The sequence below is a fragment of the Ochotona curzoniae genome, unplaced genomic scaffold (genome assembly GCF_017591425.1).
Source record: "Ochotona curzoniae isolate NIBS_2020 unplaced genomic scaffold, NIBS_Ocur_1.0 patch218, whole genome shotgun sequence".
NCBI classification, from domain to species: Eukaryota; Metazoa; Chordata; class Mammalia; order Lagomorpha; family Ochotonidae; genus Ochotona; species Ochotona curzoniae.
Window position 1 is genome coordinate 55,762 of NW_024466771.1, and position 18,644 is coordinate 74,405.

Sequence of the window (18,644 nt, forward strand, 5' to 3'; positions counted from 1 at the left end):
GTATTTTGTGTAGTGATTCTATATTAAAATCTTGGGATTTTTTAAAAAACCCTTATCTAATCTAGCTAAGTGATCACACAGGGGCCAGCTCATATATGTTAAAGGGCCTTAGTCTGAAGGTGCCTTGTGCATGCCCACTGCCCAGCCAGGTCCGGCCTGCACACCCTACTCAGATAGCTACAGTCTCAATTCCCTCCTTAACCCACCAACGCACTTCCAGGTCATCCTAGAGTAATCTATAGCAACCTTCCAAAACCTACAGAAGTCTTTCCTTCTGATTGAGTTTTGAGCTCAAGGATTCTTATCAATTTGTATCAGGTTGTCTCGTTCATTTTGGTAGTCTAAGGAAACCATTTTTAGTTTTTAAAGAATGATTCCAAACACCTAAAAGAAAATATACATGGTTATAAGGGGGAACATTTATATTGAAGTAATTCAAATTATTTGAAGAGCAAATTTTGATTAGTTATTTCATTCCCTTATTTTTTTATCTTATGTCTATTACAAAGGTGAAGCGATTTCAGACTGCGTTTCTTTATTAATACAGTAAATAGCAAATACTTCCCAGCAGATGTAGTAACTAGATAGGCATAATATCTATACTATGATATAAAAATACTCTTGGTTTGTTTGGTGATGAATCACAGGTCGTTTTAGGATTGGTGTGTTGCATACATTCATCAGCAAAGAAAATGCCAGATTTTAGTTGAGTTTCTAATGAAAATGAAGTGTTAATTTTTTGCTATTTGTATTTAGGAACCCCAGGTTAGCCCCTTTCCTCACTCCTTAGTCCGAATCTGCAGACTATAGGTACTCCTTTGTCTTTCTATGGCGACTTCAAAAAAGATGCCTGCCATGGCTGGAGCTAATGCAGGTCTTGCACCTGGGTAGCGGCAACCCAGTTACGTGTGCCACCCCCGCTGCCACACATGGCGTGCAGTAGCAGCACGCTGTGATCAGGTCAAGCCCTGGCATTCCCGTGTACTCTGTGCACATGGTAACCTAATGTCTTAGCTGTTAGGTCAAGTGTCCGCCATTATCCTTGTTGGCTTTACACCTTAGATCTGCTTCTCTGTGTGTGGACCGTGTGTACTGTACCATACAGACGGGAGACAAAACTGAGGAGCCTCTGTGTCTAACCTTGTGGCTCTGTTCTTTACATCTTTACAGGTGGAGGAAGGATGGTGGGAAGGTGTTCTCAATGGGAAGACTGGAATGTTTCCTTCCAACTTCATCAAAGAGCTGTCGGGAGAGTCGGATGAGCTTGGTCTCTCCCAGGATGAGCAGCTGTCCAAGTCAAGTAAGGAAGTCCACCCCCTCAGGCCAGGGAAGGGAGGGGCAGTGATTGGGCTGTGCTGTAACTTCCCTTCCCTTCCGTATCCTCTGCCGGGACAGAGGCTGTGACCAAAACTCACCAATATTTTCTTGGTTATGCTACCTTACTCCATTTGCAGCTCAGTAAGTCTCCCACTGTGCATTCTGTACTGCACCGGATAGGTGCCCTGCAGGCTTCATGCCATGGTAACAGGCTCCTGGGGTGGCCCACGTTGCTGTTTCTGGATACGCTTTCGAAATGTGGCTTACTAGCAGTTCATAATTATATTTACAATTGAACCAAAGTAGTTTGTCAACGTTTGTTAGCCTCCCTTGAGGAACTTGGAGGACAGTGACCCAAAAGAATTGGTGGCAGGTGATGCTATGAGGATAAGTGCATGCCAATTTCCTTCAAAATGACATGGTAACTGAGTCAGAGTCCAGATCCCACCGTGGGTGAGCATGTGTATCTGCGCAATGGTGAGAACGAACTTCAGGTCTTTCTTTCTCCAGGGCCTGAAGGTCTCCCTCCAGCTTCTCTGCTGCCCTTTCCAGCTCATGGAGCCAAAGGTCAGGACCGGGAAGCTTTGTTCTCCCAGTCGCTAACCCACCTTTGCACGTGGGCGTCTGTCTATCTCTTGTACCGTCTTGAGCCAGGGTCATGGGTGTGAATGTTGTAGGAGACTCGACTGTGTCTTGATGGTGCGGCATTGCCTGGGCTTGCAAACGTTGCTGTCTGATGAGAGGAGGAGAGCTTTGTCGTGCCAAAATCATTGCAAAGGATCTTCCTGTTTCATTTGGGAAAAAAAAATTGACTTTAGTACTGGTCTCTTGTTAGCTTATATCTTTTTGTGAGGGTACTTGGAAAATTCCTGGCACAGTTGAATTATAACATGAGTTTATTTTGTGAAAAAAAAAAAAAAGTGTTACAAGCCATGCATTTGAAGGCTCTGTGAAAAGCTACACATGGAATTCACTATATTTTTTGCACTCAACTCAATAAACTTATCTTTTAATTCAGTTGTGTCAGGGACTTTTTGAAGTCCCATTGTGTTTGTGACATTGGACAAATACCCAGTTTGGAGGTGAAGTTGTTTCCCAAGAAGTACACAAGCACCTGCCTTCGTGTGGTGTCTCACTTCAGCATGCCATACAAACTGTAGCACTGGCTGATTGGCCCAGGGGCTGCGGCAGTGCCCCTCCTGTGCCAGGGACTGCAGCTTTCCTGCCTTTGAACCCAGCTTTGTCCCAGAGTGTACGGCCGGCAGGCCCAGAGGGTGTGTTGGAGCAAATGAGGTGTCTCGGCGTTCTTGCTACTCTCCCAGACGTGAATCCTGGACACGGCCAGGAGAATGAGTGGGAGCCAGAGGCCAGAGGTACCTCGGTCCCAGAATGGCAGGAGTTATGGTAGCTAGAATTCTAGCTTCCCTGATGTTGTTTTTGGTGCACTGGAGTAGTGTTGTACCTGGTAATCAGTTCTGTGATAGCAGCACCGTATCTCATGGGTACCGTGGGTTAAATGGGCTTGTTGGAAAGGAGGACTGAATTGCTCAGTGGTTAATATTGTGTTCCAGGAAGCATCATGCCTGGCCTTGGATTATTTACTAATGCGGAGAGGGAGGTCTGCGGAGGCCTTGGCCTGTCTCTGGGACAGCCTTGACTTCCGGCATCCCTGCCAGCTACACTCCTGCCCCTACACTCTCCGAGCTGGAGGGTCAGCGAACCAGTGCCTCGTGTTTTTGGATTACTGAAAGAAACTGGTCAGTAAGGGCCAGCTGCTCCTGCCTGACCAGTCAGCTCAAAGCATTTGGCACCGGAGTGCCCTGATGAGGGCAGACTGGGTGGCTTTGTGGAACAGTCGTCCAGCCTTTTAGCCTTCCTTTCCATCCGTGAAAGTTTCTCTTGTAGACACATGGCACTGCTCCCACATTCACTCATTTAAGTGCCTTCGGGTCCTGGACTGGGTGAGCCCAGTGGTGTGAGCTGAGCGGCGGGGCTCCCGTGGAACGTGGCCGTGCTCTCCTGACAAGTGTGCATCCTCCTGTGTGTGCCACCAAGGCAAGGAGAGCACTTTACCGCATCTGTCTGTCCACAGGCCCAGATCTGCCCACCCTTCTTTCTTCATTTTCGCCACCTCCTATTCAGTCTTTGTCGAGCCCTATTGTTCAGAAGGTTCTGCCAAGGCGCTAACAGCACACAGTGGTGAGCCTGCCCAGAATGCTGTCCCCAGGGAGCTTACATTGCGGAAAGTGAGTGTCAAAGGTGCTGGAAGTGGTCAGGGGCCTGCTGCTGTGTGTCTGGGCAGCAGCAGGTTACAAAAGCAGGCCTTCCCAAAGGGGCCAAAGGCCATGTCCTTGTAACTTGCTAAATTGAAATAATCCCAGAAAGGGAGAAACAGCTCCTCTCAGTGTTGTGCCACGGTTTTGAGAGCTGCCTCTGCATACATGGGACTGTGTTAGAATTTGTATAATGAGATCAGATCCCATACAACGGTAGGATTTGTCTGTGTTGAACCTTTGCTTTTACAATGAATGAGCTTGTTCTCTAACCCCACAGAGTGGTGGTTACAGTTTCGATGTGCTTTGCTTAAAGAAGAAACGTTTTGTTTTGAAATAATTGCTGATTCCTAGGAAACTGCAAACTTAAGCCCATGACTGCGCAGGGATGTCCTGTGCTGCCTTCCCTCAGTTTCCCCAGTGACAATATCTTGTGTAATTCATACTAGGTACCTGTTTACTTTTATCATATAATTGAAAAACAAACAAAATGCAGTCAGCACACAGAAAGACACGTCATCGTTTGCTTTGACTCTGGTATGCACTCTAGTGTAACTCCTCGGGGTCTTTGACAGCAGCCCATTTGGTGCTAGTCACAAATTATAGTTAATTTTTCCACAGTGATTACTTAATTAATATATGGCTCTGGGATTACATTTTATTTCTAATGCTGTGCCATATTTTTAACTTGCAGAGACCATAATGATATCATAAAACCCCTCATAAATGCTATCAGATACTATGGTGAGGTTTTTTTTTTTTTCCTAATACTGATAAAATCTTTATCCTACTAATATAAGGAAAGCCTTTTGTATAATGAGTCTTTGTACATCTCTTTGCTTCTGATACACACACACACACACACACACACATCTCTGTATGTGTACATGTTTATTTGATATTCATGCTCTTCATATTTTTACTTGGAGAAAGTAGAAAGAACGTTGATATTGTATTTGTAAAGGAATACTCCATGACTGCTTGGAGAATGAGAAGACTTGCATAACTGCTTCCTGAACTCTTTATCACTCCAAGCAGACATTTTGATCTTCGAATGACAGGTGAAAATTGCTTGAACTTGCTTTCTTCAGACTCTGATATATTTCTACATATGGTGGTTATAAAAAAATCTCCAAAACTTCTTAGGTCTTTGTTCAGAGCCATCTCATCTGTCAAGGAGTTACAACAATCGTATTGGCCGATTTTTTTCTAAAGCATTTTATCACAGAAGAAAATTCATAGCTATGTAGTAGCAGGAACATTTAGCTGCATAATTAAACTTTAAAATATCTTTGCTCTTCACCGAACTTATGAAGCCTTAAATGTAATTTTTGAACAGATTTTAATGAGCATTTTATTGGAAAAATTGTAACATACACAAAAGTCACAGTGCTGTAGCAAACCCCCCGTGCACTCATCATTCAGCTTCAGCAGTTACCAGCCCATAGAGTCCTCCCACTTGTCATCCAGATTGATATCATTTCCCCCATAACTTCATGAGAGTGTCCGAAAATGTCATCATCTCACACACAAACTGACAGCAATTTCTTATGATAATTAAGCATATGGTTTATGTTCACTTTCCCCTAATAGTTGTCTTTTAATTTTTTTTGGCTGTCATTTAATTTGAATATAAATCCAAATAAAATCCAGACATTGTGATTTGCTGATGAATCTTAGTTATTTCTTTTTTGTCTTGCAATTTTTTTTTTCTGCTGAAGGGCCTGAGCAGTTTGTACAGTAGTATCCCAGTCTGGCTGTTGCTGTTGTGTGCCTGCCCCGTTGTGTAGGGAGTGGATTTGGTTTAACTTGGCTGTGAGCGTGTGTTTTTTGTGCTCCTGCTTCCTGGGTGGTGATGGCTAATCCCTGTGCGGGTGCTTCTGTCGGTTTGTTTTGCTTTTTCAGTATTAGCAGCCAGTGTTTATCACCCAGGTCTAGGCAGTCATCAGGACATGAAAAGTGGTGCCAACCAAGAAAGTTTCTCCCAAAGAAAGAAGTAGACTCTGGTGTAGCAGATCTAAAGTTTACAATAATAGTAGCAGTAGTAATAATAATTATAATATTGTAAATAGATAAACTAAGTTTAGTAAATTTGCTTTTTTTTTTAAAGATTTATTTATTTATTTATTTTATTGGAAAGGCGGATATACAGAGAGGAGAGGCAGAGAGGAAGATCTTCCATCCGATGATTCACTCCCCAAGTGAGCGCAACGGCTGATGCTATGCCGATCCGAGGCCAGGAGCCTCTTCCGGGTCTCCCACGCGGGTGCAGGGTCCCAAAGCTTTGGGCTCCCGGGCGTGCAAGGCGAGGACCTTAACCACTGCGCCACCACACCGGGCCCGTAAATTTGGTTTTTAAAAAGCAAATCATTCAAGTGGTTGTATTAATAATATAGAACAAATCTTTTGACATTAGGAATGGAAAGGAATTTAAGGATTAGTTAGTCCACGGTCAGGTCACAACACAAAGCCAGTGAAATGGTGTTGTACGTGACCTGGGGCCAGAATGACATGCGGTCCTTCCTCACACATTCTGCTGTCACCTCGGCCATTAGCACAGTTCATGATCATGATCAGCTAATTGCCTTTTCAAGTTCAATTTTGTAATGTTTTTATTGTCTAAATATTGTGAATTGGTACAATTACCAAGTATTATAATCACAGAATATCCTGACTGTACATTCCATTTGCACTTAGTGGCAATGACTTTTCCTCAGTTTCATAATATTTTGTCACACATTTAAGGCAAAAATGTGTCTTTTGTGTTTTTAACATGTTTTTGATATTCAATTGGAAATAATTACATACAACTAGAAATATTCATTTACAAAATTGTTCCTCCAAAAACATTTTCATTTATTGTCCATGATCTTCAGAAGGAAGAAGCTCACATTTTGTTTCTAATACTGTGGGCTTTCAGTTTGAATTGAATTTCTCATTTTCCTCGTCCTGTATTTTTAAAAAGTAGATTCTGATATGCAGTGACTTGCCAAGCTAAGACAAAGAAAATGGCTTTTGCAAACACATGACAAACTTGTCCCATAATGCAGAAATAGTATTTCATTAACTATAAGCAGCAAATTACTCACTGGTCCTCAAGCATTAAAAAGAGAAGCCAGGCTGATCCAGTGCACTCCGTGGCCTCGCTGGACCCTGTTCTGTATGATATTAGATAACGCTTGTGCATGATGTTCTCTTAACAAAGAAGAGCAGCTAGCGAATTTATAAAACAGGCTTTCAGGCAAAATGAGATGTTTTCATAAATACATGATTTTGTGTTCAAATTTTAAAATTCTTCCCTTTAATAGTGTTTGTTATGACTAATAATGATGGTACATTCCCTCCCCGCCAGCCCTCACCAGATAACTATCAGTCATTGTTGCAACCTTTCCAATTGCTCATCTCTCGGGCTCTTCGGTTAGAGTCCCTGTGTGTCCTCGCCCACCCCAGCCCGCCAGTGGGCAAGGCACTTCACAGAAGGCCTGACTAGTCACAGACTTCAGGGTCGTGGTCTACTTCAGTGATTCTCACACTTGACCCTAGGGAAGAATACATGGAGATTCTTTTGCACTTGAAGGACCATTGTCAAGATAAATGATGTTTTCTCCTTCCCCCTCCTTTTTTCTAACACTGTGGTGGTAACTGCTCTTCTGTGTTGGAGGGCCTTACTCATAGCATGGCTGTGTTGCTCAGGAGTAATGTTGACTTGATTATTAAGGTTAAGCAAAGTACAAATTTGTCCAAATAAAAACCAATTGCTGTTACTTGCTCTGTGTTTGTTATCAAAATCCTCAAGAGCTGGGAATCTAACAAGAACATTTGCAACACTCCTTGATGTTTCTTTGGGATGTTCTGACATAGCCAGCCGTGGTTTGAGTGCGTCAGGTTTTGTTTTAATTGAACAGAGCATACCTGATGAAAAGGACGGAGTTTAAAAGAAGCGTATACCACCATCATGTTACAGAAATTGGAAACACTCAATGCCTCTCTAGTTTTTGTCTGATCATTCCTGATTTCCTGCATCTATTAGAAGTGACAGGGCCCAGACGCTGTCACATGGTGTTCGTGTTGGGTTTCCTGTTAGCACGTGGAGTGCTGCTGAGAAGAGACACATTGCACTGTCCTCTCTCACTTGCCCTCTCCATAAATGTACCCACTGTTTTCATCTGTTGCACTTACTAGGAAGCTGTATGACTGGTCTCCAGTTTGAGTGTGGAACCAATGTCTTAGATAATTTGGAGTAATGTATATATTAATTGAGTTTGCCTTTAACAAATAATTTCACCAACTGTTGATGTTCTCTGTACAGTCTGTGTATGGATGCATGTGAGTGTCCACTGGTGGGTGGGTAGATGTAAGCATACTCAAACTCGGCAATGTGTGTATTCTGTATACTTACTTACGGTTCCAGAGATATTTGGGCTTTAGCCTTGTGCTCAGTGTCATGTTATTGACAGCCTCTACTTCTATCAAGAAAAAAATGGTAATTGGACTTTTGATACTGGGGTGAGTCCTGTGTCCTTATGCTCAAACACTGTCTCATGACTGATAAGGCAAAACCTCAATTAAGATGTTCCAGGAAATAGGGTTTTCTGGTACCCTTGGTACCAAGGAGAAAACTCCTTCCATTGGCACAAATGTTACTGTTGGTTACAAACCTGACTGGTAAAACTCCCTCTCTAGTATATATTAGTGCATTTACTTGCTGAAATATAGTGAAGCTGACCAGTCTTTGACAGAGAAATCTGTATCTTACTTAGAATCTTGAGGGTGTGAAGATCAGTTTTCATCATATAGGGTCCTAGGGACTCCAGCAGATAAAGAACAATGGTCCTGAATCCATATCCTGTTTAGGTCAGATCCTCCAATGAGAGGATTGCCCTGTGCAGTTGAGTGAATCCTTGGTTAATTGAGGTTTTCCTTTTCTTGAGTTACAGCATTGAAATAAATGCCTTCCAGGTTTTAACTGGGCATAATCTGCATGCCCATCAGTTGCAGAGGCCAGCCCCTAATCTGGGTGCTCAGTGCCATCGTGTCTGCTTGGGGACTTTGGGTTCAATCAGCAACTTCCCTAAATTCTGCCTGATGGTCTCTAATTGATTTTATGGATGAAGTTCTTGCAGTGGACTCATTGAAGGCAAGTTCAGTTAAAGACTCTTCCTCTTCCTTCTTTTGCCATCATTTGCTCCCCCTTCCCCCTCTCTTGTTTTTCTCTCCCCTTCTCTTCTCTCATTCACTGTCAGGAAAGACTACCTTTGAAGGGACAATTCTGTACCGAGCTGCACCGGGAAAGACGGAGGGCCACAGACGCTATTACAGTGAGTGACCTCAACAGCAGGAGATGATTGTGAAGATAAGATCTGGGAACTGGTGGTTTTTGATGCAGCTGCCCTATCCTGAGCTGCTCGCGCTTATGCCACGTGTCTTTGTGAATTTCTGATCCAAGGACATGGACTTATTTTGCCCAAGATAAGTGCCATCTCCTTGGTGTATGCTACAGGAGCCTTCCCCCCATCAGTCCCTTTTGCTTTCTTGTTTGCTTTGTGCCTCTATCATGCGTGTGACATGCGTGCATGAGCCATGCGTGCAGGGAAGGGAGCAGTAGCATTTGTATGGCATATGTATTTGTGCCAGTATCTCTGAGATGGCTTCCCACAGAAACATCCACCTCTCGTGGTAATTGCTTTCTTTGTAGTGGTCACTGGAAATCAGTAAGCCATTTTGTCATTGCGTGGTCCAGAGAAATAAGATTTTGGCATGGAAGTCCATGCCAGAAATGGAATTTTGCTTTGCTCATGCAGCTAATCACCACACAGCAGACTTCTCTGGGCAGCATCAACGTGCAGCCAGCCTTTTGTGTTGTGAAATAAGGCTGTGTCAAAAGTCGAGCTGAAGGAGATGAATGAGATGAATGCATTAATCTCATAATGGCCTTTGAGCAGTTCAGCCACTTGGTATATACTACACATGTATGTGACATTAAAAGCAGAAAAAAGTGACTCATGGATCTGAACAGATCTGTGCTGGAAGAATAGGGTAAATTACAACAAAGTGGACAGTTGCAAGACTGGTGGAAACAAATTTGCAGAGGCTTTGCTTTCCTCCCCTAGAAGACATGCATCCACCTTAGAGTGCATATGCACACATGCTCATATGCACATGTGCCCCAGTGAATGTGATAAAAGAGAGGGTTCCAACCTGAGCACCAGAACTGCGCTGCTTCTGTCTCTGTTCATGGTTTTCTTTCTAGTCCACCATGGACAGATGCATGGTCCTCCTGCATAGGACGTGCTCCACACGTGGTGTTCTGGCCTTACCATGGGAGTTTGCCAGCGCCTGGACGGGTCTGTGTCCTGTTCACCTAGCTAGATCTCCTGGCCACATGCCCAGATGTCTTGCCAGTGCACACTGCTCAAATGCTAAAGTTGCTCCCAAACATGCACAATTTCTGCACTTACTCACTGCATAGTGGTAATGAGTCCTTCGTGAACTGGCCCAGGCTGTGGTTGACACGCTGGGCCGCACTGCCTGAGAGTGCCACCTGGCTTGGTGAACATGAAGTGGGTATGTTTTACTGCATAATGTGCATAATTGGTACTGATGACTGAAAGATACGACACCAAAGACACATGAAAATGAAGTCACCTTTCTTTCCCTCCAAAAAACAGGAACTATATTTTGAATTATTTCACCAATGCAGGTATTTAAAAACTTAATTTTCATACTTACAAGCAATAGAACCAGACCTCCAGAGTTTCTGGAAGAACAATCTGCCGTGTATTTCCTTCCCAGGTCATGGTTGTATGGTTGAATGACTATGCAACCTCCACCCTTATAGAGCATAGCATTTCCCTCCCAGTGATTAATCCAATGTTATTAAGACCATCTCCAAAGGCAGCAAATCACCAGAACCAGAAGCTCTGGGAAGTTAGGATGACAGTACTGGAAAATCCTGTGGTTCTGGCTAACGGGGATGATAGAAAAACCACCCTGCAAATCTCTCCACTTGGAAAGCTGACCCGTTCGCCCTGCTGCTTCCTGGTGATGCTGATGGTCTGCTGCACATGTGGGAAGAGGGCGGGTGGTTGGTTTTTTTTTTTTTTTTACCACTAACCTTTCTTTTACTCTCTAATGGTTCTACCCAAACCAGAAAGGGATATACAGGCCGCCTGTCACATAGAAAGGGCCCCATACTGCAGAATGAGAACATGTTCATGGAACAGTGACAGATTTTCAGGTTCCAAAAGAGTATCTCCAGCAGAGATGTCACCAAAAGCAATAAGCAGATAAATACACAGCTGGGTAGCTAGTCCCAGGGCTCCCCATGTTTGCACATGCAGGTGCTGGTCTGTGGGTTGCAGCCAACCCCCCGGGCTGTGGCCTGGGCCTCATTGTTCTGTCCTCTGTTCCTGCTCACGAGTGTCCCAGGGAGCTTCCTCCTCCCCTGCCCTTTTGGCTCAAACATACCGCTTCATGAAAAACAGCAGCAACAGCTAATGAAGCCATTGTTTAAGGAGTTGACTTTGAATCTTGCCAGCAATTTATAATCACCTTTCTGTATTTTGTGTGTTTTCATGTAATAGTTTCTTCCTGCCCTAAGAGTTCTGTATTTGGGTGACCTCAACATTTTGTGACATGTTATGTGAGCAATTATTGGATATATCCTCCTTAGGGCTTAGGAGGAAGCTTCACCTGTGGGAAGATGATGCCCAATTAGCTTCTAGAGAAGAGTTTATTAATATGCTTTCATATCGGGGCATCTTTATGATCCGGAGACATGGACTACTCCCAGCATCTAGAGGTTTTTAGTGGCAGGTTTAATGACACAATCTAATATTCCATAAACTTTCCTTTGCATCCCACCCTTTGATGCCCCATCATTGGGTGAATGCCTACCCTGAATTAACTAAGCATCAGTAGGCTCTTCCTTATAAGGTTGTGATGGACAGAGCCCGGGGAATACAGCAGTCTAGGGAGGTGCAGTGTCCGTATTGTCTCACTGATAACTATTTTGTGCCTTCCCACGTATGTCACAAGAGGTCAGACGAAGAGGGGCATGTCTGCAGTGCTCCTGGCAGTGGGCTTCAGCTTTGGGAAGACGATGGTGCTAAAGGAGAAAGAATGTGGGCCCTCTGGCCTCCGGGAGGGCAGCTCCTTTTCCCTGTTGAGCAAACACCACGACCTTGCGAGTGAAATCGGCTTCATGTTAAGTTCGGTTCACTGATTTCCTAGAAAGATGTGTCTGCATGCAGTTATTTCTTGTGAAGCCCTCCAAAGAGATTTAATTCTTTGGCAGTCATAATTTTGTGTGGTTTCTTTAATTGCTAATTTGTTTAAATGGCTTTTAGCTTTACAGTTTCCCTTTAGGAAATGCTCCTTTCATTGCTAATTGCTAATTGACATGAGTCAGAGAGATTGGAGGTACAGTATAAGGTACTGACTGGGTAGGGAGGCGGGAGGGCGTGGGAGGGCGGCTGTTGCATAGGTTACAGCAAAAACAGCCTGGGATTGCAACCAGGCTGTGGCTGAAGAGGGTGAAATTTCTCGTGTGCAAAGAGATCTGCTTTGGGGTTAGATTTTCTGCAAAGTTGTTTTTGATTGTCTGCTTAAAATTAAAGGCTGAGGGTGGTGATGGAAGGTGATAAGAAAACACACACACAGATCCCAGAGCCAGCCCTACTCAGCATTTACTGAAGACAATATACATGTCCAGTGCAAGTTATCCTGTACCCAGTGACATTCTGAAAGGTCACACGTGGCTGGTGATGAAGTTGCTCAGGGCACTGGCTGACCACTGAGTTCTTTCTCTCCCCATCCCCCATTTTCACAGGTCTAAGGGAAACCACAGGCTCCGAGAGCGACGGGGGTGACTCGAGCAGCACCAAGTCAGAAGGTGCCAATGGCACGGTAGCGACTGCAGCTATCCAGCCCAAGAAAGTTAAAGGAGTGGGCTTTGGAGATATTTTCAAAGACAAGCCAATCAAACTGAGGCCGAGATCAATTGAAGTAGAAAATGACTTTCTGCCAGTGGAAAAGGTAGGTTTGCCTGGTCCTGTTTTATTTTGATACAGCATCGGAGATCTCCAAAGACATGGTTGGTCTCCACGTAGGAAGCTTGCGTGGCCTCTTGGAGGTTTTGGCAGCCTCACGTGCTTGCTGCTGGTCCTCGCCCCTTTTTAGTTTGAGCTCTTCCTGCATGTGGGAGAAGCTTCCCCACAGGGTTCTTGCTCGGCTTAGCTGCGTCCTGTCTTACTGATCTCTCTAGGGACTGTTGCTTCGATGGCTGTTCCAGTGAGTCAGGGCTTCTGTGTCCCCATTCCCTAAGACACGCCCTGCCCGGCCTCATGAGCGTAGCGCCTTCTGATAGCCACCGGTCCGGCTCATGCTCTTCTCCCGGTGCATGTGCCATGTGCTGGGCGCTCAGGTGCATTAACTTTGTCACTGCAGCAAAGCAAGAGGATGGAGTGTTCTTCCTGTGATTTGAGTTGGCTGGAGACAATCGCAGCCTGCAGCTGGAAGTCCTCTGCCTGTGTGACTGATGGAGAGGCCTCTGTTGTGGCTCCCTGGCTGGCTCCCATCAGGAGGCGGCTGTTTTCTTCTGCCTCTGGCTCTGGCTTGGCAAGAGGCAGCCAGCATGTTGCTGCTGAGTATGCCATTGCCCTAGCAACACACCCTGGGCCCTGGTGCCTGTGGCTGCCTGTGACGTCTACTGTGGTACACTTCTAAGCATCACAGCCTTGCTGTGGAGTTGATAAATACTGTGGAAATTTACAAGTTTTAGTAAGTTGCACTCGTACTGTGCTTAAGGGACATTCATTAATTTGATTCACTGGTGCAAGTGTCGCTGGGATATTAGTGCCAGCAGGCTTGGGGGATGGGACAATGGTAACGTCCCTAATGTGGGTTGTTGGTAGCTTCTGAGTGTTTCCATTGTTGGCTGAGATGCAGTTTGGAAGCTTGCATCATCTTCTGCAGCTGTAGCCCTTCACCCCCACCCCAGCCACTGAGCCCAGTGTCATGCTCATTAGAAACAAATTCTGAAAGGGCAGCTTTTTGAGCACTCAGTCCCCATAGAGATGAATAAGGCAGAAAGGGCAGAAAACTAGCAACAAATGCCCGAGTCACTTATACTCTGCTTCTGTTGAAACTTGTGCGGGTCAGCATTGTTCGTTTTAGACATCGATGCAGGTTATCTCTCAGAATGTGAGAGTTAGCTAGTTGGTGCACTGGCTTGCAGACTCGCTTGTGTTTCACGTGGCTGCCTCCAAATTCCTGGCGATATTTACGGAAAAGCCTTGCTCCCCATTTGGGGAAGGAACAGCGGATACGGTTTGGCTTCATTTTATTCAGCTGGTGGAGATAAGCATGACCATTGTCTCAGCATATAATTGATTCCTTTGTATGTTTTATGATTCTTGATCATTTTTCTTTGTGTAGGCAAACCTCCTGTGTGTTCATTTGTCTTAGCTGCCAATGATAATTGAGTTTTTAAAGATGTAGTTAATTAGAGACAGACACTGATCTTCCATTGTTGATTTGCTGCAACAGCCCAGTCTGGGGCAGCTAAAGCCCAGAGACAGAACATGCATGGATGGTAGGGGCCAAGACACCTGGGCCATCCTCCAGTGCCTTCCTACGAGTGTTAGCAGGGTCCTGGATCAGAAATGGAGCAGCTGGGACTGGAACTGATACTCCAGTATGGAATGCTGGTGTTATGGGATGGACACTGGTTCATATCCCGGCTGCTCCATTTCCCATCCAGCTCCCTGCCTGTGGCCTGGGAAAGCAGTAGAGGATGGCCCAAAGCCTTGGGACCCTGCACCCGCGTGGCTCTAACACCTTTGTTAACTTCTGTGGCTGTGTATGTGTTGATCTCTTTCTGAACTCTCCATTCTGATCTTTTTGCCCTTGCACCCAATCTATACTGCCTTTATCTTTATTTAAGTACACTGGAATGAAAGAAATCATAAGAGAGAAAGCTCTGGGAGTTTTTCTTGGGTTTGCATTGACTATGTCGATACCTTTGACTAAATTGATATTTCTCACCTACATGGTATATTCCTCTGCTTCTGTAGTTCTTATTTCCCTTTGTGACATGTCATCAATTGTGCAGCTCTCTGTGCAGTGTTGTTACTGAGGAAGGCATAGTTGGAGGCTGCAGGTTCATGCGGGGGCCAGATGTTTGCACATTGCACACTGATCCCCCAGCATGCCAGAGTCCCCTCTCCCAGCACAGCAGTGCTGGGTTAGCCCAGGCTCCTGTGCCCTGGAAGAACAGCAGAGAAGACAACTTGCACAAGGAGGAAAATGCACTGAAATCCACCAGTCACATAAGATGCTTCCCCAGCCCAGAGAGGGAATAAAGGGACAGAGTATGCACTTAGGTCTGGGTATTGTCCATTTGAACTCCCTTTACAGGGAAGGAAGCATCAGATTGAGGATGTTCTGTCTAATGGGTTGAAGCATCAGAGGGAAACGACTGGCATGGGGAGAAGTTTCGAAGGTAGAATCAAGAAGCCAGGTAATATGTGGAGCAGAAAGAAGTCTTCAAGGTGATGCCTTGGGCCGCTGATTTAAGCAGCTTGGATAATGGCCATTTTAAACCCTGATTAGGAAGCATTGGAGGTGGGGCAGTTCCCCCAGCAGGTGACTGGAGAGGACACCAACTTCTTGGAGTGACATTGATCATATTGTCCAGTCCTATTGCCTGAGGCAGGACCCCCTGCAGTCCTCAGACTTTGAGTCTGGCCGCGAATGATGGTGGGGAACCAGGTACCCACCTAACCCTGTGAAAGAACAGCACATGGCTCCCATCCCACACCTATCATGGTGTGCAGCAAATAATGGAGGAAGCACCATCTTAAGGAGGCAAGTAGAAGCTTCTGTGGCCTGTGCATAGCCTGATGCTTTTCTCTAAAAGAGGAGGTTGTGGTCGCCACTGCGAGTGTGGCTTGGAGGGGCAGCATGGAGCAGGCTGCTCCCTTAGGCTTGGGAAGTACTCCTCCGCTCCCTGTCCCAGGCTCCTGGGTGTGGTTTGCCAAGGCGGAGCACCAACCAGCAGCCTTGGAGAGGAGCTCAGAGCTAGCAGGGCTGGGCCAGACCAGGGTTGGGACCGCATCTTCGCGCAGTCCCCATATCTACCTTCAGACGCTCTAGGCCCCCAGAATGCCGATGGCTTTCTCACTCTGGCTAAGGAGTACTCACCTGCTTGGAGCAGGACACTCGCCCTGGGCAGTTGGTTCACCTTGGCAGAGAAGGATGAGACTGATTGCACCAGCCGACACTGATATACCTGCTTCCCTCCCGAAGAGACAGCTAGCTGTGGCTCTGCTCCCAAGTGCTGGCCAGAGCTCCCTAGCCCCATCTAACACGTGCTTCTGGATCCTGGCCAAAGGATAAAGAAAAGATGTTTAGGATCACTAGCCGTCAGGGAATTGCAAATGAAAACCGTACCCCAGTTTAGAATGGCGAAAGGAAAATCACAAACACTATTCAAGATGTGGGGGGAAGGTGCCCTAATAAACCATTGGCGGGAAAGTAAAGTTGCACAAATATTACGGGAGACAGTAGGGCAATCCCTCCGACAGCCGAAGAGAGACAGGAAAGTAATCATTCCACTCCTGGGAGTTTTCCCAGAGGCAGGGAAAGCCCCACGTGAAAGAGTTTTCTGTTCCCCCATGTTAATTGCAGCTTAACTGATAGTAGCTAAGATAGGGGACCAACTCACATGGCCATTGACTGATGACTAGATAAAGAAATTGTGGGATACCAGTCATTCATGAAAAAGAATGAAATCTTGCCTTTTGCAACAAAATGGATGCAACTGAAGAACATTATATTTATTGACATAAATGTGCTTCAGTGCAAAAAGATAAATATAAGATTTGTGGTAACTAATGTAGTGTAAAAAAGTATTGTGTATGAGAGAAATTTACATTTTGAGCTTTGATTATTGTTTCTATTCCTTGTCTATGTTCTTAACAGTGGGTTTTTCCCACTTACTACTTATAATTTTTTTTAAAAAAAGTTTATTTATTCTTAAAAGAGAGAGGGAAAAGGAGAGACCTTCCATCTTCTGGTTTACTCCCCAAATGGCTGCAATGGCCAGAGTGGGACCAGTCTGAGCCCAGGAGCCAGGAGCCTCCTTGGGATCCCCCACACGGTACAGGGGCCCAAGAGCTTGAACCATCTTCTGCTGCTTTTCCAGGCCATTAGCAGGGAGCTGCATTGGAAGTGGAGCAGCCAGCCCTTGAACCAACTTTCATAGGTGATGTTGTGGCTGCTGGTGGGAAATTTACTTCCTATGCCACCATGCTGGCTCCAACTTCTTAAATTCTTTATTTAGTGGAGGATTAAGGTATAAAGAAAATTTAAATTATGTCACTGTAAAAGTTGAAAGGAGGAAAAAAAACCACCAAAGCAGGAAAGTAGCTAGGAAGGAAGATAATAGGTTAGCTTAGCTGTGTTCAGGATACTTACAGGAATTTAAAGTGGAGGCATCTAGAAGACAGGTGGGTACGTCAGTGTAGCAATGGGGAGAGAATTGGAGCTGGAGTTTTGGGAGGCATTAGTCTAGAGTGTGAGACGGGAGAAGACAAACAAGAAGGCAGCAGACAGGCCCTTATTCTCATGAGTACAGCTGGTATTTGTGGCTCTCACTTGTGGACTCCAGGGGACATTTTCTCAACAGGCCATTTCTCAGTGACTCGAGCCTGGCTCTGTTTTTCTGGCTCTTTCCCTTCTTAGGAGTCACTAGATGGGCACTGTGGAGCAACAAGTTAAGGAAAGGAGTGTTTGTTGTTATATACATAAGGTAGGTAAATTACTTGTACTCTATTCAGTCCCTAAGCCTACAGTCCACAACTTCATGTGGAATAATTCCAACTTTTTAGTGCCAGTTCATCAGTACCCAGGCTCTCCAGCCACCAGCAGTCTTGATCACCTTTGTGGAGAAAAATAGTCTTTTTTCTTCTCACTGGTTAGACAAGGTATCTGAATGCTTTATGGCTTGCCAGTTTTGTGGTTTACTCTACTGAGTTCCCTGCAAAAACAAATCCTTCAAGGAGCTCCTTTGCTGTGGTCTTGTCTTAGCTGATTTCTGGTAGCGACTTCTGGTCAGTCTCTATTTCTCAGCTCTCATCAACTTGAACTTATTTAGAGAATGAGTCACCCAATATAATGCCTTTATCACATCAGCTATTATTTATGGGAGAATTAAAATTGTATAGAAATGTGTCACTAATTAATTTTTTCATTAGCCAAATTGCAGTAAGAAAAGCTTACTGTTTTCATACATATTTCAGCCTATTTTTTCTAGCAAATAAAATCATCCAAACTATGTACTTACATAAAATTAAAGCATGTAAACCTCTACATTTAGTCTTAGCCAAAGGACTCAGAAGCAATGAAGGTTTATAAATGTACCAAGTTTTCTTAGTTTTTACAAATGGAAGAGCTGCGTTACCAGTTCTTTGAACACTGGGGATAAACTGTGTATCTCCAGGAACAGGTGCGTGTACTTGGATCACCAAAATACAGCTGGGTTGAGAGCTTGTCGTGAGATGATCTGGCTGCTCTAGAGCAGTGAATGTACCCCACTTGGGGTAAGGCAGGGTTGTGTACATTTTTGAGCTGTGGCAAAATACGTTGTTTTTTTATAAGCAGAAGAAAAAAGACTGCCTGCGCTGAATGAGATGTTTGGAATTTTCAGATTTCGGTTTTTCTCACTGCAGATGATCTTCGTGTAAAAGTCAGAGATTGTTAGGAAAGGGAAATAGGAACAGTAGCAGTATCCGAGGGTGACTCTGTGGCAGACTGGGTGTCCTTTACTATTTCATGCATATTTAGCATATTCAAAGGCCCATCACAAAGTTCCTAGAAAGTATAATTCAAAGATAAATGTATTTTGATTCATAAAAATTTGAAATCCATGCATATGAGAGAATCTTCAAAATGTTCATGGAAAATATAGTACATAAATTTCAAAAACTTTATACCAAAACAAACTTAGTTTTTAGTTCATTTCTATGAACTTAAAAGCTATTGTTAAGGTAG

The 18,644-nt window shown here is 44.6% G+C and overlaps 1 protein-coding gene across 7 annotated transcripts in view; it reads left to right on the top strand.

Moving 5' to 3' along the window:
- The window catches only part of LOC121166752 (SH3 domain-containing kinase-binding protein 1-like), a 187,424-nt gene that overhangs the window by 43,255 nt on the left and 125,525 nt on the right, over positions 1-18,644 (top strand). For 2 of the 7 annotated variants that reach the window (XM_040996026.1, XM_040996024.1), the window contains exons 3-6: positions 1,171-1,300; positions 1,828-1,884; positions 8,834-8,908; positions 12,421-12,626. In XM_040996026.1, coding sequence (XP_040851960.1) covers positions 1,171-1,300; positions 1,828-1,884; positions 8,834-8,908; positions 12,421-12,626 — 468 coding nt within the window. Of the gene's footprint in view, positions 1-1,170; positions 1,301-1,827; positions 1,885-8,833; positions 8,909-12,420; positions 12,627-16,973; positions 17,404-18,644 lie in introns of those variants that run through there. The other 5 variants (XM_040996028.1, XM_040996025.1, XM_040996027.1 and 2 more) reach the window with 3 other exon arrangements.